Genomic DNA, 24,863 nt, shown 5'->3' with positions numbered 1-24,863 from the left:
GGGACCTAGCTGAGAGCTAATGGAGGTGGGATGGGGATGGCTAACTCTTTGGCAAAACAGTAATGGTTACTCCAGCAGGCTATATGACATCAGCAGGGAAAGGTGGTAGAGGAAGAGAGATCCATGCTAAGCGTGGAACTTGTAGAATCAAAACGAAAAGGAGTACTTGTGGCACCTTAGAGACTAAGCAATTTATTTGAGCATAAGCTTTTGTGAGCTACAGCTCACTTCATTGGGGGAGGGGGGGTAGATCAATGTATAAGCTGTCCCTTTCTTGTCCATTCATCACAACTGGCATGGATATAGAAGTGGAAAGATAGTCTTCTGCTTAATGGGCCTCCTCTTTTCTCCTTATTTGAGAGGCTCTGTTCTGTAAGCCACATAGAACTGCAATGGTCACATAACCCCTTTAAGATTGTTTCCTGGTTGAACTCTCCCATCTTTTCTTCCAATTCTAATACTGGGATGCTAGGAAGGACAGTCAGAGAGATACAGCAGTTGCTTAGTATATCCCACATCATTATTTCTATGGACTTGATTTGACACCTGTGACTCCACTTTTGGGAAAGGGTATATTTTCAGGCAGCTATATTAAATACCCTATGGGTATTGCAGCAGCTGGAAATAGCCAGGACACAAAATCACCCAAGCTATTGCTCCTTCCCACATCCAGAACACCCCCAAAGCTCTGGTGTGGGGGAAAGGGACGGCATACAGAACTGATTCTGTGCTATTACAGAACAGCCATAAATGCATGTAAAGTCAGTATCCCTCTGAGCTAATGGATTTCTCAATCTCACACGAAACTGTATAAAAACCTAGCCTTGAACTTTTGAAATAAAATAAGAATTCGACTGTCTATACCAGCTCTCAGATTAAATAAAAAGACTCTCTCCCAAGAAGAAAAGGAGTACTTGTGGCACCTTAGAGACTAACCAATTTATTTGAGCATGAGCTTTCGTGAGCTACAGCTCACTGCATCCGATGAAGTGAGCAGTAGCTCACGAAAGCTCATGCTCAAATAAATTGGTTAGTCTCTAAGGTGCCACAAGTACTCCTTTTCTTTTTGCAAAGACAGACTAACACGGCTGTTACTCTGAAATCTCTCCCAAGAGTAAACAAACTGAAGTTAAGGCGGCCAAGTATAGTAAAAAAGTGCATTTCCTTCTTTATATATGTGAATTAAAAGACTAATTCTGCACATATGTTCAGGAGAATTAAAACAAAAATTCAGCTCATAATGGTCAAGGATTTATAAATTAAGAGCTGGACTCTGAGATGGATATAAAAGAAGTAGTGGTTGTGGGTGGGAAAATATTAATATGTCTTAAACAAGATGTATTTTACCTGTTTCCATTTTTTTGATGCAAGCCAGAGCCCCAGTACTTCGGTACACCTAGGTACTTCAGTTTATGGGAACTAGTCCATTTCTGAACTAAAAATATAAATAAAAACAAGGTTTTGAGTTTGTACTGCAGGAGTCTTGTGGAAAAGATTACTTATAAACCATTTAAAATTTATGCATGAAAGATCTGATCATTATCTGATAGTGAGAAACCATGAACCAAGTATACCAGACAACAAGTAGGCTCTTCTATCTATGGCTAAATCTGATAATGAAATATATCCTAACATGAACAGTTATTTGATAAAGGAGATCCAACTGTAATGAATCCTGATACTAATACTACTGATAGAAAACTATATACCAAAAAACGTAACTGCAAGACTACATTTTAATACAGCAGATTCAGTTTTTTTCCAAATAATGCCTCAACTATATTTAATTTATTTCAAATTACTAATTTTTCTTCTAATCTCATTAAAATCTTGTTTGGCTTTAAACACTAAGAAAATCCTATTTGTTCCGGTGACATTACAGGCTGAGCCCTTAAAGGTTTATGACCTTAGGTGTGAGAAAGGACAAGAGCAATGGTTCTACTTCAGTGATTCTTATTTATAAACAATTAGCTTCAGTAACTATCCATTTAGAAAAAAAAATTGTGTCATTGTAAAAAGAAACTTATGATTAAGGAATACAATTAAGAAATGTAAATGAACATAAGAAGGTCATTTTTAAAAAATTGATCTAAACAGACTTGATGAGCCAACCAACACATTTAACATTAAAGGCTACCACTTAGCCTTTATTTTATTAAAAACTCAACAAATTATTATTTATAAGGAAACATGGTCTTTTAGTTCATTTTGATAGACTGCTTACTTTGCTCTGGTTTAGCAGCTCGCATGTAGAACTTTAATTCAGTAAAAAGAGGTCCATTCTGGCTGGGTTCCTTTAAAACAGTAATTTAAAATTAGTTAGCTTTAGCTGCCGTTTTTTAGCGATCAAGAAGTATAGCTCTTAAAATCCATATAAGCTGATATACACCCACATAACAAGCATATCACTCTTTACCACCCAACTCTGGACAGTTTAATACTTCAAAAAGAATTCATTCCCTCTGTACTAAAAATGGCTTTAAGTCCAGAGACTGTTTAGAAAGTACTTAGTGTTAGGAGTATCAGGAAAGTATCCCTCCACCACAGCCAATACCGATTAAAGAATAAGTTAACGGAAAATATGATGAACTGTTTACAGCAGTGCTTTAGCAGGCATTATTAAATACACTTCTGTCATCATCTTTAGGTTCTCTGAATTAAGGGTATTGTATTATGAACCCCAACGTTACAACAGATTGTCCTCTTAAAAATCTCAACTGTTGAAATGGTTGGACTGAAAAGTATACAGAACTGATCTCTAAATATTCTTGCTTAGAGTATATCCCCCTTAGAAGTCTTGAAGCCCTGGGTTATTATAATAGTATGTCCTTACAAGATAATGCCTGTTAGTATTAGCTCTTCCTATTGAATAAGATATTTAGGGTATGTCCATCCTGCCATCTGGCGGTGTGACAGCAACACATGTAAGCCTACCCAAACTAGCTCACAAAAACAGCAGTGTAGCCATGGTGGCATAGACAGCGGCACAAGCTAGCCACCCAAGTACAAGCCCATCCAGGATCCTGGGAATAAACTTGGGTGGCTAGCCCATGCTGCTGCAACTACACTGCAATTTTTAACAAGCTAGCTCAAACACATGTAGCTCAGGTATGCCTACATGTAATGTGTTTTACTCTTAAATTATGATACTTCAAAAAGTCTTCTAGTCTAGCCCCCTGCACTGAGGCAGGACCAAGCAGACCTAGACCATCTGGGATGGGTATTTGTTCAACCTGTTCTTAAAACCTCCAATATTGGGGATTCCCCAGCATCCCTTGGAAGCCTATTCCAGATCTTAACTAACCTTATAGTTAGAAAATTTTTCTTAATATCTAACCCAAATCTAACTTACTGCAAATTATGCCCATTACTTTTTGTCCTTTCTTCAGCAGACACGGAGAGCAATTGATCAGAGTCCTCTTTATAATAGCCCTTACTATATTTGAAGACTGTTACTGGGTCCCCAACCCCAATCATCTTTTCTCAAGACTAAATATGCTTACAATTTTTTTTTTTTTTTTTTTTTTTTTTTATAACCTTTCCTCATAAGTCAGGTTTTCTAAACCTTTTATTTTTGTTGCTCTCCTCCAGACTCTCTCCAACTGCCTACATCTTTCTGAAAGTCTGGCACCCAGAATTGGAGACAATACTCCAACTGAGGCCTCACCCAGTGCCAAGTACTGCACGATAATTACCTCCCACTCTTACACACAACACTCTTGTTAATACACTCCAGATTATATTAGGCTTTTTCACATTGACAACTCATTCCATTTGTGATCTACTATAACCCCCAGATCCTTCTCAGCAGTACAACTATCCAGCAAGTTATTCCCCATCTTGTAGTTGTGCATTTGACTTTTCCTTCCTAAATGTAGTATTTTGTCCTTATCTTTATTGAACTTTACCTTGTTGAATTCAGATCAATTCTCCAATTTGTCAGTGTCATTTTAAATTCTAATCCTGTCCTCCAAAGTGCTTGCAGCCCCTCCCAGTTTGGTGTCATCCACAGATTTTTAAGCACATTCTCCACTCCATTATCCAAGTCATTAATGAAAATACTGACTTGTACTCAACCCAAGATGGGCCCTTATGGGTCCCCACTAGATACACCTTGAGATGCTTACAAAAGGATTAATAATTTATTCCGGTATCTATTCAGGTACTGAAGTTAGGCTGATTGGTCTACAATTTCCCAGTTCCTCTTTGTTTCCCCTTTTTAAAGATAGATACTATGTTTGCTCTTCTCCAGTCCTCCAGGACCTCACCCATCTTCCACGAGTGCTTCAAGATAATTGCTAACAATTTTGAGATTGCTTCTGTTAGCTCCTTAAGTACCCTAGGATGAATTTCATCAGATCCTTAATTTGCAACTATTTATTGATTTAGAGCTCTGTTAAGATCGTCATTATGTGAAGAATGGGACAGGAGTAGTCCTGTTCCCAAGTCCTAATACTCCTGCACTTTCAGGGTTTCTCAAATGGTCCTTAACTCAGTTCCTCCAGTAGTACTGCCTTGGTTTACAGTAGAGCCAAAGCAGTAGTGCTATGGGTAGCTTTTCAAGTACTGATACCCAGGCTAGCAGGTGACTGCGGAACTTTTAAAGAGCAATGACAGCTGGGCCAAGTAATCTACTACTGAGAACTTTTGCACTCATCCAGTCTTCTTTACATCATGCTCATTATAACCAACAGAACAGTGACATGCAAATTTGCTGTAGAAAAAGAGTGGTGATTGGTTGAGTTATCTAGGATATCGCAGCAGCCCCAGTCACCTGAGCTGCTGACCTGACCACATATTTGCCTATATAATCATAACTATTAAATACAATAATTAAGCTTAATTATAACAATTTCTTCAAATATAGCCTATGTACAAGATTTCAATTAACTGCAACTATATAGGAAGCTTGAAGAGAGTCTTATTCTGTTACTAAGATCATTTGGAACAAAAAAAGGCTGACTGATGCTAAATTCTTTAAAAGCACACATTTTAAAATTCATTTTAACCCAAACTAACAGATTTACCTATAAGTTCTCAGAAAATATATTCTGTATAGAGTAAGTGCCATGAATTTGCTAAGCATACACTGTGTTTTTTCATAACAGAGGTTGATTCATGCTTTAAGTGTAAAGCAGAACTCAGCCTTAACTATGGAGCTGCGTCCATAATAAAGTTAATTCTAAACAAGTAGTCTCCAATCTTTTTACGCACAAGATCACTTTTTTAATTTAAGTGCAACCCAGGATCTACCCCGCCCCTTCCCCGAAGCCCTGCCCCGCTCACTCCATCCCCCCACTCCCTCTGTCGCCCGCTCTCCCCCACCTTCTCTCACTTTCATCGGACTGTGGCTGAGGGTTTCAGAGTGTGGGAGAGGGCTCTGGGCTGAGCCTGGGGCAGGGGTGTAGGAGGGGGTAAGGGGTGCAAACTCTGGGAGGGAGTTTGGGTGCACGAGGGGGCTCCAGGCTGGAGCAGTGTGTTGGGGTGCAAGAGGGGGCTCAGGGCTGGGGCAGAGCATTGGGGTGCAGAAGGGGGTGTGCGGTGCGGGCTCTGGGAGGGAGTTTGGGTGCAGGAGCGGGCTATGGGCTGGGGCAGAGTGTTGGGGTGCAGGAGGGAGTACAGGGTGCTAACTCCAGTAGGGGGCTGAGGGCTGGGGCATGGGACAGGGTTCAGGGTGCAGAAGGGGGTATGGGGTGCTGGCTCCAGGAGGTGACTCAGGGCTGGAGTGCGGGCTCCCACCGGGCAGCACTTACCTCGGGCCGTGCTTGCAGGCAGTGGAGCAGCTTGCAAGCAGCTCCCTGCCTGCCCCGGCCCCACGCCACTCCCAAAAGCGGCCAGCATGCCCTTATGGCCCCGGGAAGGGGCAGGGACGTGGCTCTGCACACTGCTCCTGCCTGCAAGCACTGTCCCCACTGCTCCCATTGGCCGCAGTTCCCCATTCCCAGCCAACGGGAGCTGCATAGCGGTGCTTGCAGGCAGCAGCAGTGCGTGGAGACACACATCTCCCTCCACTCCCAGGGCCGCAGGGGCATGCTGGCCGCTTCTGGGAGTGGCGTGGGGCAGGGAGTCTGCTTTAGCCCCGCTAAAGTGCCGCCGGATCACAATCGACTGTAAGAGGCTCCAGGATCAACTACTTGATCGCGATCTACTGGTTGATGACCAGTGTTCTAAACACAGATGAAAGCACATGATGTTGTATTAGAATAACGATGTTCAATACCACAGTGATTGGCACCTTATAAAATACTTAGATTTCAAACCTGACATACTCTAGAAGTTCATGCCCAAGCTTTAAGAAACTGAAACTAAAATGTGACTAGAGGAAATACCACTCTCCTCCATTACACTATATATGTCAAAACTCAAGACATATCTGCCACTCTTTTCTTTCATTAATTCTTCAAATATTGTTAAAATTGTCCCATCTAGAAAAGATAAGAAATGTCATTAAATAAACTTTGCACCCACATTTGCCCAGAGGCATCTGAAAGTTCATACATTAAGAAGCATTTCTTCATTCGGAAAAAATTGTGAAAAACTTTACAATTATTCATTTTATACTGATTAGATACCAAAACCATAAGAACTCTATGCCAGAAGACTAAGCCAATTTCTATCCTGCTTTAATAGTCTAACAATTTGAAGAACATTGCTGGATGAACAAACATTTTGTTTAACTATTGAACATTAATAATCCTTCACCTATTAACCTCTTTATCTCTGCTGTGAGTTAACTTGGCTCTCAGAGCATCAAAAACAGACCCTTATTAGAAGTTGCATCCAGTTGAGAGGGGAAGCAACAAGTCATGCGTCATTCACGTAGGTATAACAAATATCTGTTGAAGAGGAAGTCAAAATGCATGGACTGGGAGAGCAGAAAGAAGAGCACTAACTGCTTAACAAGTAGAGAAGAAAACAGCAGTACAAAAACTGGCATGCAAAGCACTTCATACTGGTGCAAAGACATCCTGAATACACAGACAGGAATAAAAGATGAATTAACTTTCAGGGAGCTTAGCAATAGAGGTACTACAAAATGCAGTAAAAAGGCAATTCCATTATTACAGAACGACAAAAATCTGTTACAATACCTTCTATTTCTTATGTAAAAGGTCACTTCACAGCAAATGATCATTTCCAACAACAGGCTCACCACCAATTGTCAAAAAAACAAGTATATTTTATAGTTCATATGATGTGAAACTGTCAGTTTCCAAAGTGATACACTGAGCAGACTGTTTTATTCTAAATTAATTGGATCTTTAAACTGGAATAAAAATCTACTATAACATTTATATTTTTCACAGAGGACCAACTATTAGTGCAGTAGATTTCACTGCTGCTGAACAAATGAGCAGATAGAGGAAAAAGCATGATATAAACCTTCATGCTTCAGAGCTAGACTCAGGAACAAAAGTCCATACTAACAAGTTATTGCAACATTTTCCACTAAAAGGTCATGCACCTTTCTCTGAAGCATCTGGTCCTGGCCATTGCCATGGACAAGATATTTTACCAAATGGGCCACTGGTCTGATCTAGTATGTCCATTACTATGTTCCCAATTTCTCAAGTAGTTCCTGGAGCTACTTTTCAAAGTCAGTACCCAAATTAGGGGCCACATTCAAAGTAATCAAATGTAACCTACATATCAACAAGGTTGGGAAAAGAACATGTTAAACTGGAAAAAATTTAAAATGCAATACATATTACAAAGTCTGGCCAATAGTTGCATGAATTTATTATCATTAACTAATATATAGCCTATTTTCTCTAGTGCAAGCAATTAAAACAAATGTAATTAAATGTATACTTTTTCTTTTACCTTCCCATCGCTAGGTAAAAAACTAAGTGGCAACAATTTTCTGATTCAACAAAGCTTAGATGTACACTTAAACTTCAGTATTTAAACTAAGGTGTTATGTTGTTACATGCTCATACTAGGCTCAGTTCTCCTATGTCTGAGTTTCATCGTGGCATAGGGCAGGGACCCATAGGGGAGTCAGTTAAAGCTCTGATTCAGCATCAGTTCTGCCCTAACATTAGTTGGTGCAGGCAGGGGGCTACTCTAATTTACACCCACCATAAAATTCCTAAAGGACTTTACACTAGTGGATAATTGGTGTAGAAAAGCTGTGCTCTGCCATGTCCCTGGCCTTCACCCAGTCTACTCCTGCCACCAGGAGGAGGAAAAGGCTAACTGGCACAGGAACTGCCTATATCAGTCTTACACCAGAAGGAAGTTCTCCAATAGCCATTTACAGACATTTAATCCAGTTTGTGCTGCCTGAGTGGTGTAAAGTAACAACTGTGCTGCATGATCTGAGTCACTGCATCAACTACCAACTTTATGCTGGTGACTCTCAGATCTGCCTTTCCACTTCTGATCTGTCGCCTTTCATCTAGACTCATGTCTCAGCCTCTCTTGATGTCTTGCCATTAACTTAAATTTAACATGGCCAAAACTAAATTTCTGATCTTCCCTCTGCAATACTCATTTCTCCCTCCTTTCTGTCGCTTTTAATAACACCATCGTTCTGAGTGTCATTCAGAACCATAACCTCCAGGTCATTTTCAATTCCTTCTCATCAACTGCCCCATACACCCAGGCTGTGTTCAGATCTTATCATTCCTTCCTATCCAATATTTTCAATTCCAACTTTTCTGTCCAGACAGCCAAAACTCTAGTTCAGATTCTGACATCTCTTGTCTTGTTACAGAAACCTAGCCTTCTCTAGTCTCCCTACAGCACAAATGTGATTGTTTCTCTTTTCCTCTCTTCATATATCGCTTTGTGTGTTTGGCATGTAAACTGTCTGGGACAAGGATCGTGTCTTACATGTTTGTACAGTACCTAGCAAAATGGGGTCTTGAGCCACATTGGGGCTTTTAGGTATTATCACAATTATTATTTAATGTACATTAATGAAGCTCGCACTATATGTCTATTAATTCTAGCTGAGGGGATGTTCAACATTATACATGCTATATGAGAGAAGTCATTTGATATCTTGAAATAAACAGATTCAAAATTTCTCTTACCACTTTTATAACGTAGGGTGCATCGCTGCCAACCGATTTTGAAGAATTAACATCAGCTGTTAAAATATGAAGCATTTATCAGTAGAATGCGAGGCAACTATTGTAAAACACATACAGCTACTACTTGTTATGTCACTTGGTTAGCTACTCTACAAAGTAATTAAATATTAACATGAACATAACATTCAGTAGCTTGGTGGCAGAATTATGCAGAAAACCAAGTTAAATTTCCAGTCTTGATTTCTCCGAATGGGGCCATTTACTAAATGATAAAAGAGTTCCCCCACCCTCTTGCCATTCAACAGTACCTTCTCAAGTGACTTAAAGAGAAGGCCTAATTTACAACATGGCTTACACACAGGAGGCCATCATTTACCTTTTTACGAAGATACCATATATATCCAAAAAATATTTTTCTATCTTTCAGCTCTCAGCTTGTCTGACTGCCATTTTAGAAACTCCACAGGAGATGTGTTAATGGGGGATTCCATGGCAGGCAGTTTTAAAATACCAGATACTCAGAGAGCCAGGGCACACATCTGTACCAGTGGGAGAAGGCGCTTAAGCACTCTCTGAGCGGGAACAAGGTTAGTCTTTCCTGAAAAGGTAACTACTAATATGCACAGGTGCATAACATGAGCAGAGTTCCACCTCCGGTGGGGTTACAAGTTGAATGGGCAAAAACATGAAGGAGTGGAGGGCTACCATGGCAAGGCTAGAAACCCCACTTGGTAGCTACCTTCTTTCAGTACAATGCTTAATCCCCTCCTACTGTTGCTAGCTCATTTTAAGAGCACTAAGGCTTACCTAATGATTTTGTAATCAATAAGTGACTGCATGCCACAGAATTCAATGCAATCATGCCACAGATTGGGAGGAGAGGGAGGACATCTTGTCACACAGTTTGGATGAAGGCACCACATAGTCAAAAGGGCTCTTAGCTAGAATGTTCATCTAAAGTTCCATCCCCTCAACATTGGTGTGTAGAATGATAGCTATGATAGGACCACCTTCACACTGCCCATTTATTCAGATCACAGATACATTTAAGGATTAGGTGCCGTATTAAAGAAAAAATGCACTATTTTTCACACGTTTTCTCACACTCAATAGATAGTACTACAAAATGCAATGAAATGATATCCTGACAATGAAATTCTTGGACTTGATAGATATTGCAAGGAATTCGTTATATAATATCGAGCACTTGACTATGTCAGTTCAAATGCAACCCAGCAGAGAGGATATAGAGAGCTGTCATCTGATCAGCATCCTATATCAAATGAGTCAATAGTCTCAGTTTAGAATTTAGGTGCCAAGTATCCTCATGACAAATAATACCATCAGAACAGAGACCAAAGATCAAATTAGCATGGAGACTGAGCTATCCTCTCACCTCTACAGGTAGGTCCTCCAAAGTCAGAGTTGAAATACCACGGCAAGGCAATGTGGGGATGATGCCTGAAGTGCTGGTGGGCACACCAACAATCTGGCATCTCTCACAAGTACTAAATTTAAATTAAAAGTGCATGAATGACCTTTAAGATGATAAACTAATTAAATATGAGAAAGGGGGAATTATGAAATCTGTCTACAAACATTTGAGGGCTATTATAAAGATGATGGATGATTTATATGGGAATAAAGAATGTCACTTCAGCTAAGAAAAAATATGATCGGTCATATGAAGTAGTTGGGGTTAGAGTAAGAACCAGGAGGGGCTTCCAAATACAGCGTATTGAGGACTGTATCTTAAATGCCTTTAATAACTATTTTCTACCTACACTTCTCAATTCTTCAAGAAAGAAAAATACTAAACAGCAGCTCTAACCAAACTGTTGTTAATTTGAAGACAACAGGACCCCCAATTTATTTATTGGGGGTGGGGAAGGACAGACACTTCAAGACTCATTTAAAAAAGTTGTAGTTTGGGTCACACAAACTTACCAAGATATAGGCATCCAAAGCCACCTTGCCCTATAGGCATGCCTAATTTCCACTCTTTTTTTGATGTGTCTGTTAACACCTCTCCAGGAGCAAACTCTTCCGCAAGCTTCCTCTTCACAGGACCTCTTTTTCCAGATGTCTTCTTTATATATGGCATTTTCACTATAAGAAGTAAATGCCAGGGTTATAAACTGAGCAGATTTTCTTTCACATCCTTATTCTACTCCATATGCCAGTTTTTTATGCTTTCTTTCGCTCATGACAGACTTCTACACAGCAACCATGGGTTGTTTAAATTGCCAAATTGTTACTACAAAAATACTTTGTAAGAAATTTGCAAGGTAATCCTGTTGGCATGAATCCTAGGTGAAAAGCAATACATATTTCTTCAGGGATCAAAAAAAAAAAAAAACTTCTCAGCTGATTATAAGAAAAATCTGATAAAAAGCAAAAAAGGAAGCTTCAGAACAAAAGATTTTGTATTAGAAGGCTTTGCATAATTTAATACATACTGGAGAATTACAGAATCTATTCCATTTGATAATTAATTATGATCTGACAATATGAAAAATATATTTAGCTGTGATACAATAAGCTTTATCAAGCCTGTTAAATTTACAAATGTTTCATATAGTCTATGTCTTTAAAAACTGGAGTCCTGAAGCTAGATATATCTGAAAAAGAACTCTCAACTTTCTCTTTAATCATGTTTGCAGTAGTTAAGTTTGTGATTGGCATGATGCCACAAAAAGATCAAACACCTATCAGAACCGTTCAAGTAGTCATAGAATGTTCTCCCACAAATCTGTATGTAACACAAATGCAACAGTGGATTTACTGTATCCCAGGACAGCATTTAAAATAATCCAGAAACCGCAACAGCACAATAAATAACCTCCTGTTTCAAGGTGCTGAATATAAATCTTATTTCTGCCTCTTGACCTTCAAATTCCAGCTTGCGAAGAGAACACTTTGAAACTAATAACTTAATGGCTTCATCACAGTCAAATAAATATGTCACCCTCCAGAATGACTTGAGATCTTCACTAGATAATAAGCCCCTTTGGGTTCGCCAACACAGGGACAGGAACCAAATTTTCACTGAATCAATTCTTTCTATCTAGATTGTTTGGGCATGATATGTCAAGGAATGCATATACATCTTTCATGTGAAAGGCCTTCTTAATTTGTTTTACATAGAACTTGAGCTTTGTCTCTTCCCTAAGAAAAAGAAAACCATATAACCATACACAGAGCTTACTTTTATAAAAGTACAGTTAGCCTTGAGTCTTCTAATCCTAACAATGCTCAATCTGGGAGGTTCCTGAACAGCAGAATAATTATTTTTATTTCTTCTATGTAATCACAGTTCCTGACTATTCCCATGATGTAGGAGCCATACACTGTTTGCCAGGAAGTGGAAAGTGACACCTTTGAAGATGATCAGCAAATGGGGAGAAACTGCGACCTATTGCCCTTCTCCAGGACTCATCTGGTGGGCCTCTGCAAATGGATACTGATTGCCATTCAAACTAGGCACCGCTGAATTAAAAGGGATGCCAGAGCTACTGCTCACTTCCGTATTTTTATGGGAGGAGATGGAGAAAAGGACTGAAGAGGTCCCTAATATGCACTAAAGCTAGGACAATACGCCACTGAGTGGAAAAGCTTGTAAGTGGGACCTCAGCAAGACCAGAGAAAGGCAAACACACAGTGAAGATTACAAAGAAGGAGCAGTGAGAGGGTGGGGGAAGCAAGGCTTGAAACAATTGCTTGAATTGGCCTGTTTCTGCTCCCTTCTGCCCCACCCCTCTGCAGTTTCCTCTCTGGCTCCCCAGTGCCCCCCTTTTCCTTGTATTTTCCTTTCTTGGTCTTACTGAACTTCTGTTCCCTACTTATCAGCTTCCCCTCCTAGCTGCTATCCACTTTTGGGACCCTCTCCAGCTCCCTCTCTCTGAGAGATAGAGGGCCTTGCAACTTTTTAGCAGCAGCCGCAATCACTGCGCCCCTTCCCCGCCGCTCCCTTGTCTGAATAGCCACTGCTTTTCCCCCAAGCAGCCCCCTGCCATGCCAGAGTCTGCAACACTCTCCTGGAAGACATGACAACAGGTATCATGTTCCCACCAGCTGCCAGCACCACTTCCTGGCAAATGAGATGTGCCCCCTATCTAATAAGTCTGCAGCCAGGGAATGCGTCACCTGAATGAAAAATAAAATGTTAAAAAAAAAAAAAATGCTTTCATTCCCCACCCACCCCCAAAGTAAAAGAAATAATATGTTGTTCCTCTCTTCAAGAGCCTCCTAAATGTGCAAAGTTTCATAAGATGGTAGAACTACACTTGAATACTCATAGCAGATGTAGGCACACTAGCAGCAGAACAAATATGAAATCACCACCTCAAGAGAAAGGTACCTTTAAAATTTCTAAAATACTATTACCCACACCGATCACATCTGAACCTTCCAGTATCCAAAACGCAAAAAGATTTATTTTAACTCTGAATTGCTTTCCAATATTTCTAGCTATTACTGTAAGATAAAAATTTCTTTTTATATATATAAAATCCAGACACAGCTTTGAGACACTTCATCTAAATTTATGAAACAAAGTTTACCCATAATTTGCACTTGGTCCCCTTGAAATGTTTCTCTTCACACTTCAGGTTTTTCTTAATGAGATACAATAGCATCAGGTTCAGGTTAAAGTTTTTCCTCCATTTATAACTGCGGAGAAATCTGACTTGTGTGGTTTGTACAAATTCAAATGTTCCTTGAACTAGCCTGGCTAGCTTGAATGAGTCAGTGAGCGAGAGAGAGGTCCACAGACACCAGGAACTACTGCTTCTTCCCCACCACTATATATCTGACTTCAGAAAATGCTATACTGACCTGTGCTGCCACATCATCTCCTGGGATTATTCTTTGTAAAATGCTGTCAACCAGAGACAAGACTTGAACTGTTTATATTCAACATATATATTAGTTTTATTAATGAAGAGTTATGGATATACTTCACCCTGGTAACCTCACCATTAGATCTGCTGCTGACAAACCTGTTTACAGGGAACAAACCAGCTCATTTCAACTAACTCCACAAGAGGGGTTAGTGAAGAGTGCTCCCCCCTCCCACAGTTTTCTTTATCCAACATGGTCAAAAGTTACACTCCTGCAGACACTCAGTCAATAAATGAATTAATTATGACATACCCTTAACCATAAAAGTGAAAGCTCAGAATGGGCAGAGGTTTGACTGTTCCCAGCTGAGAATCCTGCCCTTAACAAATACACTAGAAACACATACATGGTTTCTTGACTGTCTACATTATACCCATCTGTTAGGATGGCATTGTGCCACAAGTTGGTCAAGCTATCACTAGGCCATAGGTGCTAAGCAATTATAGTTTTAAAAGGGCAGCATGCTCAAGGCTAAGCATTCTTTTGCAGAAAACCTGTCCTCTGGAAGTACTGAAGCTCTGGCTCCCCATGCTTCCACATTTGAGATCATATGTTCAGATATGTACCTTCTCAGAAGCCACACAGTATAAGAACAGGAAGATTTTGGGATTGGAAGCAGTTGTAGCTGCCCACAAGAAACACATTTTTAAGACAATGAAATTTGAAGAGAAGGTAAACAGCAAAAAAAGGAAGGAAAAGACAACTTTTTATTGCTACTTTTGTTACTGTACATAATTTGCCACCCAAAGATTGAATGGTCTGTTAAACCTTGTAGACCACTACCTTTTAATTTAGATATATGACTAGACTATTACCCTCTCCATATTTGGAGGATGTCCCTTGTTTCAAAGCACCTACTTCTCACTGGGATACTACTAACCACCAGCTAATATTTTCATATTAAAAAATAAACATTCATTCCATCTGATCTTAAAATGCTTTACAAAATGATACACAAAAATCATTCATCTCTAGGAAGGAATGCTGCAGCTATTTTACAATATAGTACCAACAGAATTTATAGGGCAGGAAGTTAAGATTATAACAAAATGAAAGTGATGGGGGAGTGTTTAGATATAATCAAATACAATTTACTCAGATTAGAAGTTTGCCAGAATACCAGCACTAACAGTATTCCTCTTGCACAATACATACTAAGGACAGAACATCAGTTTTATCTCTCATCCAAAAAGCACAATACCCACTAACACCACACTTGGGCATACATTTAGTACAGCTTTAGAAGACTTCAAATTACCTACATCGTAGCTTTTTTTATAGTTTCTGAACTCTCCCATCAGGGGGGATGGTCCCAGAGCCTGGGCCCAAACATCTATACAGCAATTTTTAGCCTTACAGATTGAGCCCCGTGAGCCCGAGCCAGCCACAGCTGCACCACGGGCCTTTTATTCTAGCGTAGACATACCTTTTGAGAGGAGAGATGGTCTATCGCCTGGAGATGCTAGAGTCTCTCTCCCTCTCCATCATAAGTCATTGCAACTTCATCATTGTGTGTGTGTTACCACTCTCCACTTCACCCCAATCAGTAAATGGAAATATTTTCTATCTCACAGTATTGTGAAGCTTAATTGAATTAGTGCTCACAAACTGGTTTGAAATCCTTGAATGTAGGGTGCTATGTAGATGTCAAATAATATATTCTCTCTTAAGTACTGAAAAGATTTGACCCTGCTTACTGACAGGAACATATTTTTAAGGCGCATGGTTGCACCACTTTATAGGGCTGTTTACTCAGAATTTGCATAGACTGAATAGTTTAGATTTTGCTCCTAACAAATAGAAAAATTACAACAGAAGTAGAGGTTTATTTGTCTGAACTCTTCTCCAAAACCTCTTTAGTGAGTACAAGGTGACTGTCTGCTTCTCCACATGCTATGCTTGAGGTATGCACACAATTTAGCAATTCAGTCTCCCCATCAGCGATCTTTATAAATGCAATCTGAAATAGTATTCTGGTTACTGCTGTTGTACTCTTAAATAAGCTTGAGTAGACATTTCCCAGTTTGTTTTTTCTTCCATTCTCAATAAAAGTCACATGAATATAAATCAAATTCATTTTAAGGAAGTATTTCTGTATGGGGCCATTCAGAATGACTACACTGTTGAATTCCTTCCTGGTTCTTTTCTTATTTTCTACAAACTGTCATTTTTAGATTTGTTTATCTCAATAGGATTGCTTTTTATTTTTCAGAAGAGAGAGGACAGTGCTGCTGACCTGTGATCCTTTCAGTCAATAGGCAGTTCCAGCTAAACATGAAATCTGTGCGTCATTAATAATCCTTACTCATAGCAGAACTCTCCAAGTCTGCCAGCAAAGAAGAAAAAAATACCTTCCTCCTCTCCACAAAAACACTTTCTTTAAAAATATTTTAAACTGTTTGCAGGTTTGGGATTTTGGTTTTATTCAAAACAATGGACACAATTTTGCTCATTTCAGAGAGAAAGGCACCAAAATGGCCACTGATATTTCAGATATTTCTAGTGTCAAAACAGGTAGTTTCTACAGCAATTTATGCGAGAAAGCCTTTTCCCTCCTTCAGGCCTTCTGTTACATGTTTAGAATAACACCACACATCTCAGATTAACTGGAGTTATTAAAAATCAATAGGTAGCAAAGTAATTGCTTTAGTTACAGCTATTTAAAAGTTCTTCCCTTTCAGTATTTATGTTCAAACTAGACAGGATGAACCTATATTGGTGGATTTTATAATGTTTTCTCAAGCAAGCAGAAAGCTGGGAAAACTGGACACAGACCTCTTCACATAGAGGGAAAGAGATTTTATTTTTGAATCCCTCAGTGCAGAATGAATTAGACCTGCCAAATCTAGTTCTTTCTAGAGGCAACCTCCCTGATTCTGGATTAATTTTAAACCAGTTTAAACTATCTTCTCCAGCCATCATTAACACTTTGTACTTCAATTAGATTTAAAATCTTCTTCAACTTTCTAACTTTCATTCATACAATTCTCAGACTGATAAAGCCCTTCATATATTTCTATTATCTGGGAACATGTCTAAAAGCCAGACCAGATATAACCCCCAAATCTCTACATCTCTGGACCAGCAATAGACACCTACACGACAACCAGGAAGTCCTTAAGTTTGAGGTATTTGAAGTGATTTTGCAGAGGGTGAGGACTGCTGTTTTGATATTCATTTGGGGCACTCTATGACCTGGGGAGTCGATGCTGATTCTCACCAAGAATTAAGTGGTATCTCAAAGTCTGTGTCAAACAGCGATGACTTTAATGTGGGAAACTTAATCAGGAACAAGACTAAGTCTCCAAACATCACAAAAACCTTTATCACCAGCAGAAGAGACTCAAAAATTCCTGATGAATGATAGAGAACGTGAGGCATGCCTTGAAGTGCTCTCCTTCGAAATCCATGGGGACAACAGGTTTGAGGCTACACCTGTGCAAGTTGAGTCCTATAAACAGTAGAAAAATGGAGCCAACTCATCTCCACAATCCCGGTCACAATAGGATGGACCTGCCCGAGCCTAACCCATTTAGGCAGGATTTTAAGGATACATTTTTTTAAGGTAAAACTTATTTTCTCTCGCTTCTTCATCCTCCTAAGTGAGGATGGATTTCAAATGGTCCCTGCCCTCCAGCTCCCCGTGACACTTCTCCTCCCCACCCCTTCCCAAGAGATGAGAAATACACTTCACTCTTTTCTGCACGGGCTGGGCTGGCTTCCCCCACCCATGACTCACACCTTGGAGTAAACAGCATTACCCGCGTCCAACCCCACGGCCATCAAAAGCCGCTTGACGGCGGCGGTGGGGGGGGGGGTGAGGGGGCAGGTTCAGAAGCCGGGCACTGCGGGGTTGTGGGCTCCACAGCTGGGCAGGCCCCGCCCGAGGTTAAGGGGCCGGGTTGAACCTCGAGACCTTTCCGTAACGTCTCCCCGGGTAGAAACGGGCCCCTGGGGAACCCGGGCAGCCCTCGAAGAAGGAGTGAGCCCCGCGCCGAGCGAGCCGTGATCTGCCCGCGGGCGGGGGCGGGGGGGGTTGGCGGGACTGTTCCTCGGCGGGGAGCGAGTGGAGCCAAACCCCTTCTCTCCGCGGGGGCTCGCGGGGCAAAGCGCGACACAGCAGCTTCTCCCGCCCCTTTCCCGGGCCGGAGCCCTGCGCCGCGGGGAGGGGGCGGGCTGAGGCCGGTTCCAGCCAGCCGAGCCCGCCTCCTCAGAGCCCCAGCTTCAAATACCTGCTGGGTCTCAGGAGCCGGGCCCGACCCAGCCGCTCCTTCTTCCCCGCCCGAAATTCCCGCACTGCATGAAACCCTCAGGCAGCCCGCCCGCCGGGCTACGCATATCCCACTATCGCCCTAGCCTATTGGCTACCTACCCGACAGAGCCCGCCTACAAGAGAACAGCGCCAGCCGCGCACCTCCCCGGCCACCGTCGCTCCCGCCCCACCCCCGAGCCCGGTGCACCCTGGGAGTTGTAGTTTTTGCTGGCTTGGCAGCGCCAGCCTGTGCTGTCCCAGAGCGAAAGGACCACGAGCCGCACGGTGGGGGGCGCGAAGGCAGCCGGGCAAAGGAGCAGCCGTGCTCAGGAACGCCAGTTCGGCCACCATCCACCTAATGAGTAAAACCTCAGGAGGCAAGGGGAAAATACAGCCAGAGAGGATGCATCTGCAGAATTGCCGAACCGCCCCCACTCACAAATCCTGGGACTGGCTTAAAAGCATGAGATTTTAAACACTGAATGGGAGGTTCCCCCCACCCACGCTGGTGTTTGAGCATTTAAAGGTCACGTTTTAAGATTTTCCGGAAGAATGAGGGCTGGAAACTTTTCTAAAGAAGAATGCTGAGAGTCTCATGTAATCATGTTTCAGAGTAGTAGCCCTGTTAGTCTGTATCAGCAAAAAAAAACCAAGGAGTACTTGTGGCACCTTCGAGATGAACAAATTTATTTGGGCATAAGCTTTCGTGGGCTAAAACCCCCTTCATCGGATGCATGCAGTGGAAAATACAGTAGGAATATATATATACACAGACAACATGAAAAAATGGGTGTTGCCATACCAACTGTAACGAGACCAATTAATTAAGGTGGGCTATTATCAGCAGGAGGAAAAAAAACTTTTCTAGTGCTAATCAGGATGGCCCATTTCAAACAGTTGACAAGAAGGTGTGAGTAACAGTAAGGGGGGAAAATATCATGGGGAAATAGTTTTTACTTTGTGTAATGACCCATCCACTCCGAGTCTTTAGTCTAGCCTAATTTAATGGTGTCCAGTTTTCAAATTAATTCCAATTCTGCAGTTTCTTGGAGTCTGTTTTTGAAGGGTTTTTTTGTTGGAGAATTGCAACTTTTAGGTCTGTAACTGAGTGACCAGGGAGTTTGAAGTGTTCTCCAACTGGTTTTTGAATATTATAATTTTTGATGTCTGATTTGTGTCCATTTATTCTTTTGCGTAGAGATTGTCCGGTTTGGCCAATGTACACGGCAGAGGGGCATTGCTGGCACATGATGGCATATATCACATTGGTAGATGTACAGGTGAACGAGCCTCTGATGGTGTGGCTGATGTGATTAAGTCCTATGATGGTGTCCCTTGAATAGATATGTGGATAAAGTTGGCAGTGGGCTTTGTTGCAAGGATAGGTTTCTGGGTTAGTGTTTTTGTTGTGTGGTGTGTGGTTGCTCGTAAGTATTTGCTTCAGGTTGGGGGGCTGTGAGTAAGCGAGGACTGGCCTGTCTCCCAAGATCTGTGAGTGAGGGATCGTCCGTCAGGATAGGTTGTAGATCCTTGATGATGCACTGGAGAGGTTTTAGTTGGGGGCTGAAGGTGAAAGCTAGTGGTGTTCTGTTACTTTCTTTGTTGGGCGTGTCCTGTTGTAGGTGACTTCTGAGTATTCTTCTGGCTCTGTCAATCTGTTTCTTCCCTTCATCAGGTGGGTACTGTAGTTTTAAGAACGTTTGATAGAGATCTTGTAGGCATTTGTCTTTGTTTGAAGGATTGGAGTAATGTGGTTGTATCTTAGAGCTTGGCTGTAGACAATGGATCATGTGATGTGGTCTGGATGAAAGCTGGAGGCATGTAGGTAAGTATAGCGGTCAGTAGGTTTCTGGTAAAGCTGGAGGCATGTAGGTTTTTTCATGTTCTATGTGTATATATATCTTCCTACTGTATTTTCCATTGCATGCATCCAATGAAGTGGGTTTTAGCCCACAAAAGCTTATGCCCAAATAAATATGTTAGTCTCTAAGGTGCCACAAGTACTCCTTGTTTGTTTTCATGTAATCATGTGATTCCTGGAGCCAGAACTTTTTTTTTTTTTTTTTTAAAGTACCAGTTACCAGGAAATACCTGCAAGAGCTGGCAACACTGCCATCCTTATTCCTACAGCAAGAGCTTTCGGGCTGAAACAGAAAGGTAGTGGAAGACCCATCCTTGAAACGTGTTAAAACTGGGCTGAGCTAAACTATATGCTCAAGTCATGGCTGCTCTGTGCCATTTGTGTCAGCTATGCTGGTGCAGAGTGGCTGCAGAACACAGTGCTTCCACAAGGATTATCCCCCAGCATACAGTTTTTGCCAGTCAGGTGCAGAGCCACTGGACTCCAGCACAGGACACATTACAGAGCAAGTCAGGTACGGTCAGGGGAGATAGAAGGAAGTAAGGCAGTACTGCACCCTGATTTTTCCCCCCATTAGGGCCTTAGGCAGCAGGAAACAAGTTAGGCTACCAACCAGGGCTGCCCTAACCCATGTCAAGGCCAAATGCCACTCTCCTCTCCTTCCATGCCAATACCAGGCTCTGCAGTGGCACATGGATGAATTTCATGACATAACTGGACACTAGTTAATCTAAACAGATCTTTTTAGCTTCTGTGATTCTAGGGGTACACCTACTACTAAGAATTTCACAAAAAATAATTATGGTAAATTGTTTCATTTGTTTGCTGGGCTGAGGAACCTTTTCATTCAATCTTAGTCAGTTCGTGTTAAAAAAATACCAATTCTACATAATATTTTTCATATATGTCAAATCACTTTATAGAATTAATTATACAGTTACAGAGTGAGATAAAGGGATAAATTGCAAAGGAAACATTTTAGTTTGCCCCCTTTCAGACCTTCTATAGGGTCAAAGCAGATTGTCCTCCTCACCACATATTGGTTTTGTGGGAGTCAAATCTTGATCACCTGGGAGCTCTGATCCAGGTGTCAGCAGATATCACTACATTTCATTCTTTTGTTGTCAGAGACAAATCAAAACACACCCACACTTACTTCTCTCAAGCTGTGAACTTAGAGAGACACATAGCAGGAAGATTGGAATGTAAGGAAAGCCAAGAGGGGGAGGAAGAAACTGCTTTGTTTGGGGGGGCATGGGGGTTCAGCTCAATGATTTCTTAAACAGAGAGATGATTTGATGGGTGCTCTTAAGAGGTTCCTTTCTTAGGGATGCCAAACAAAGATTAGAATGTGTTAAGACCAATCAAACTGTAATATGCCCATCATTATAGTACCTAGATACCTGTTCCCTTTGAAAACCTAGGTTGACCCCACATACTCAGTTGCTCCCATATAGTATATTTCTGCTGCTTTTCAATAACCTTTACTGCTTTAAATTCTATATCTTACAACCTGCTCATAGAAAAATCAGAAAAATAAAGGTAAAGAAAGCAGAAGATGCTACACACCGTAGCACTTTGCCCGTAAGATCATTCTTATGGTTATGACGGAGGGGTGGATGGGCCAAATCTCAGTGAGTGGCATTTTGACCCCAAATCCTGTTCCTCCTGAAATTCAAAGGTGTGGCACCTCAAATGCAAATTTTGGTCCATCTCTAATTTTTGCATAACTGAATTTGAGAAAGTTCTTGCGAAACATGTGGTCTTACGCTCTGAGCACAGGACTGCGAGCTGGAAACTCCTGACACTGGTTCCATTGGACTCCTCTGTCACCTGGGACCATTCCCTTAACTTTTCTGCCTCACTTTCCCCATCTTCGTAATGGGAACAGTTCTTACATATCTCACAGGGATGCTAGAATGACATCTGTACAGTACTATAAAGATATTATTAATATGTTGTTAAAATGGCTTGGATCAGATAGGATTATAATCCTGGCCGAAAAACTAGCTCAGAGGTGCGAGCAAGGCTTGTGAGAAGACAGTGATAGTGAATCTTAACTGCCAAATACAACACAGCACTGCCATTCACACCCAGAGAGTTTTCCGATAAGTGCACTGTTACTTTGGGTATGTCTGCACTGCATAGTGTATGCAGATCCGTGTACCCGTGCATGTAGATCCAGGCTTTTCAAGCTCACTTGTGAGCATTCAAACTGCATTTCAGGATATGATGCTTCCATTCATAGCTATGATAGGTTTTGTTAATTCTATAAAAATGCACTTACTGCACTCTTTTTCTACTTTTTTCTCACCTTTCCATTTTATACTGTTTTCCTCAGTGACAAGAATGTATACAAGAAGCAGTTACTTTAATTTTTATTTTTAAAAGAATAATAATCATACTATATTTAGGCTTGGCAGAATTCAATGGATTTTTTAAAATTATAATTCTGACATAATATCAATGTTTATTTTTAAGCTTTTTTAGATTTATCTATTTAAATTTTCACAGTTGTGCAAAATTATTGAAATAAAAATAGAAAATATTCTTATTTAAATTTTCACAGTTGTTGGAAATGATGGGGGAGTCAGACAATTTAATCACAGTTGAAATTGTGGTTCAAAAAGTTATAAAGCTTTAACTGTTAAAACACAAACTGTCAATACACAAAATATACAAAGTAAACATCCTTAAAGCAAACTAAGAGTAAATGCTGCTTGAGAACTTACTACTTTGCCTATCCAAAATTTCAATATTAGATTAAATATTTTTTCTTCAGTTTGTGTGTGTACGGTAAAATAGACATTTACCAACATTTACCGATAAATCTAATTCTTCCAAGACTAAATATAGTATAATAGCAACAGGACACTCCAAAGACTTTTTGTTGTTCCATTAGTATACAATTTAAGAGTATGTAAGGCAGTTTGCCCAGTAACCTCAGCCCTCATGATGCATCCAAGGTATATATTAATAGGTTAGTACAATATCCTATTGTGTCTGAATGCTATTAACAACTAGTTAGAAACAAAATTATTCCTGCCACATGTTTAAGGATTTCCCCATGTTTCCTTTCATTAGCTGCAGCTAGTGAAGTAGACAAATTATTGCATTTGATTATATCTGAACTTAAAGTTTTTACAAGGTGAAGAACACTGTTTCCAGTGATTAAGAAGCCAGAGGAAACTGAAAACGTTGTGCAGAGGATGAATATAATTGATGTGTAAACAGATGTTAGACAACAGTTTAACGTTTTTATCCAACTCTACCAAAAAAAAAAAAAATGTAGGGTGAGAGTGCTAACGCCCTTAACCCATAATGAAAGATATTTTCCTTCAAAGGAAAGTGAATGATGGAAATGAATAATTTTCATGTCTCTAACACCACCGACTCAAGCTCCTCCAAGCAGTTTACAAATAGTGGATTAAGCTTCAACATCCTGCTGAAGCTTAAGTCACTTATCCCCATTTTACAGATGAAGAAACTGAGGTACAGAACAGTTCAGACATTTGCCACAGTTCACAGAGGAAATCTGCAACAGAACAGGGAAAAGAACAAATTTCCTGACTCCCAATCCTATATCCTAATTACAAGACCATTCTAATAGCTCAACTCTAAGTGTACTGAGTTTACAATTAAAATGCTAATGGAGGGAGGGAGACAGCTCTTATAACTGTTTGAAAATGTTCTGCAGGACTTCATCCCACTACAAATTAAATGAGTTTTTCAAATGCCTTCCTCTGGGTCACATATTCTACTCTGCTAGGTGAACTGGGGGCAGGGAAGCAAAATGGGGGGGAGCCCCTAAATCTGCAGGTAGGGAGCTGTACCCCTGCAGCATACTTTTTGTCTCCTTCAAACACTGAAAACTCTCTGTGAGATTTGCAAGCTTGTGCCTCCACAGGTCAAGAAAAGTGTTCTCGGGGTCAGGCAATGAAAGAACACCAGTCATACTCTCCTCCACAGAAACTGGTTTCCCACCAGAAATCCATGCAAAAATTAAGGCTGGTGAGGCTTGTTCACCTGCACGTCTACCAATGTGATATATGCCATCACGTGCCAGCAATGCTCCTCTGCCATGTACATTGGTCAAACTGGACAGTCTCTCCGTAAAAGAATAAATGGATACAAATCAGACGTCAAGAATTATAACATTCAAAAACCAGTTGGAGAACACTTCCATCTCTTTGGTCATTCGATTACAGACCTAAAAGTTGCAATTTTTCAACAAAAAAACTTCAAAAACAGACTCCAACGAGAGACTGCTGAATTGGAATTAATTTGCAAACTGGATACAATTAATTTAGGCTTGAATAAAGACTGGGAGTGGATGGGTCATTACACAAAGTAAAACTATTTCCCCTTGTTTATTCCACCTCCCCACCCCCCACTGTTCCTCAGACGTTCTTGTCAACTGCTGGAAATGGCCCACCTTGATTATCACTACAAAAGGTCCTCCCCCCGACACTCTCCTGCTGGTAATAGCTCACCTTAAGTGATCACTCTCCTTACAGTGTGTATGGTAACACCCATTGTTTCAAGTTCTCTATGTATATAAATCTCCCCACTGTATTTTCCACTGAATGCATCCAATGAAGTGAGCTGTAGCTCACGAAAGCTTATGCTCAAATAAATGTTCGTCTCTAATGTGCCACAAGTACTCCTTTTTACGAATACAGATTAACGCGGCTGCTACTCTAGAACCAGTAATGAATCCCTTCCACAGAGATGACTCCTCTCAAAAAGGAGGGCAGACTGCAAGGGCCATAGCAAGCAGCAGGTTGGCTCCAGCAGTATCCCTGCT

At 40.8% G+C, this 24,863-nt stretch overlaps 1 protein-coding gene across 6 annotated transcripts in view; it reads right to left on the bottom strand.

Moving 5' to 3' along the window:
- VRK1 (VRK serine/threonine kinase 1) overlaps positions 1-18,293 on the bottom strand; it is a 50,801-nt gene extending 32,508 nt beyond the window's left edge. The window contains exons 1-6 of one of the 6 annotated variants that reach the window (XM_077819342.1): positions 18,176-18,251; positions 17,327-17,394; positions 10,989-11,150; positions 9,042-9,097; positions 2,225-2,294; positions 1,348-1,435 (exon numbers count right to left, since the gene is read on the bottom strand). In XM_077819342.1, the coding sequence (XP_077675468.1) occupies positions 1,348-1,435; positions 2,225-2,294; positions 9,042-9,097; positions 10,989-11,145 (371 nt within the window). In that variant the 5' untranslated portion in view covers positions 11,146-11,150; positions 17,327-17,394; positions 18,176-18,251. Of the gene's footprint in view, positions 1-1,347; positions 1,436-2,224; positions 2,295-9,041; positions 9,098-10,988; positions 11,151-17,163; positions 17,395-18,175 lie in introns of all 6 variants that reach the window. The other 5 variants (XM_077819339.1, XM_077819341.1, XM_077819343.1 and 2 more) reach the window with 5 other exon arrangements.
- Between the last annotated feature and the right edge of the window lie 6,570 nt (positions 18,294-24,863).

The sequence above is a fragment of the Eretmochelys imbricata genome, chromosome 6 (genome assembly GCF_965152235.1).
Source record: "Eretmochelys imbricata isolate rEreImb1 chromosome 6, rEreImb1.hap1, whole genome shotgun sequence".
Taxonomy (NCBI): domain Eukaryota; kingdom Metazoa; phylum Chordata; order Testudines; family Cheloniidae; genus Eretmochelys; species Eretmochelys imbricata.
The sequence above is the reverse complement of the archived record's forward strand: the minus strand, read 5'-3'. Positions and strand labels throughout refer to the sequence as shown.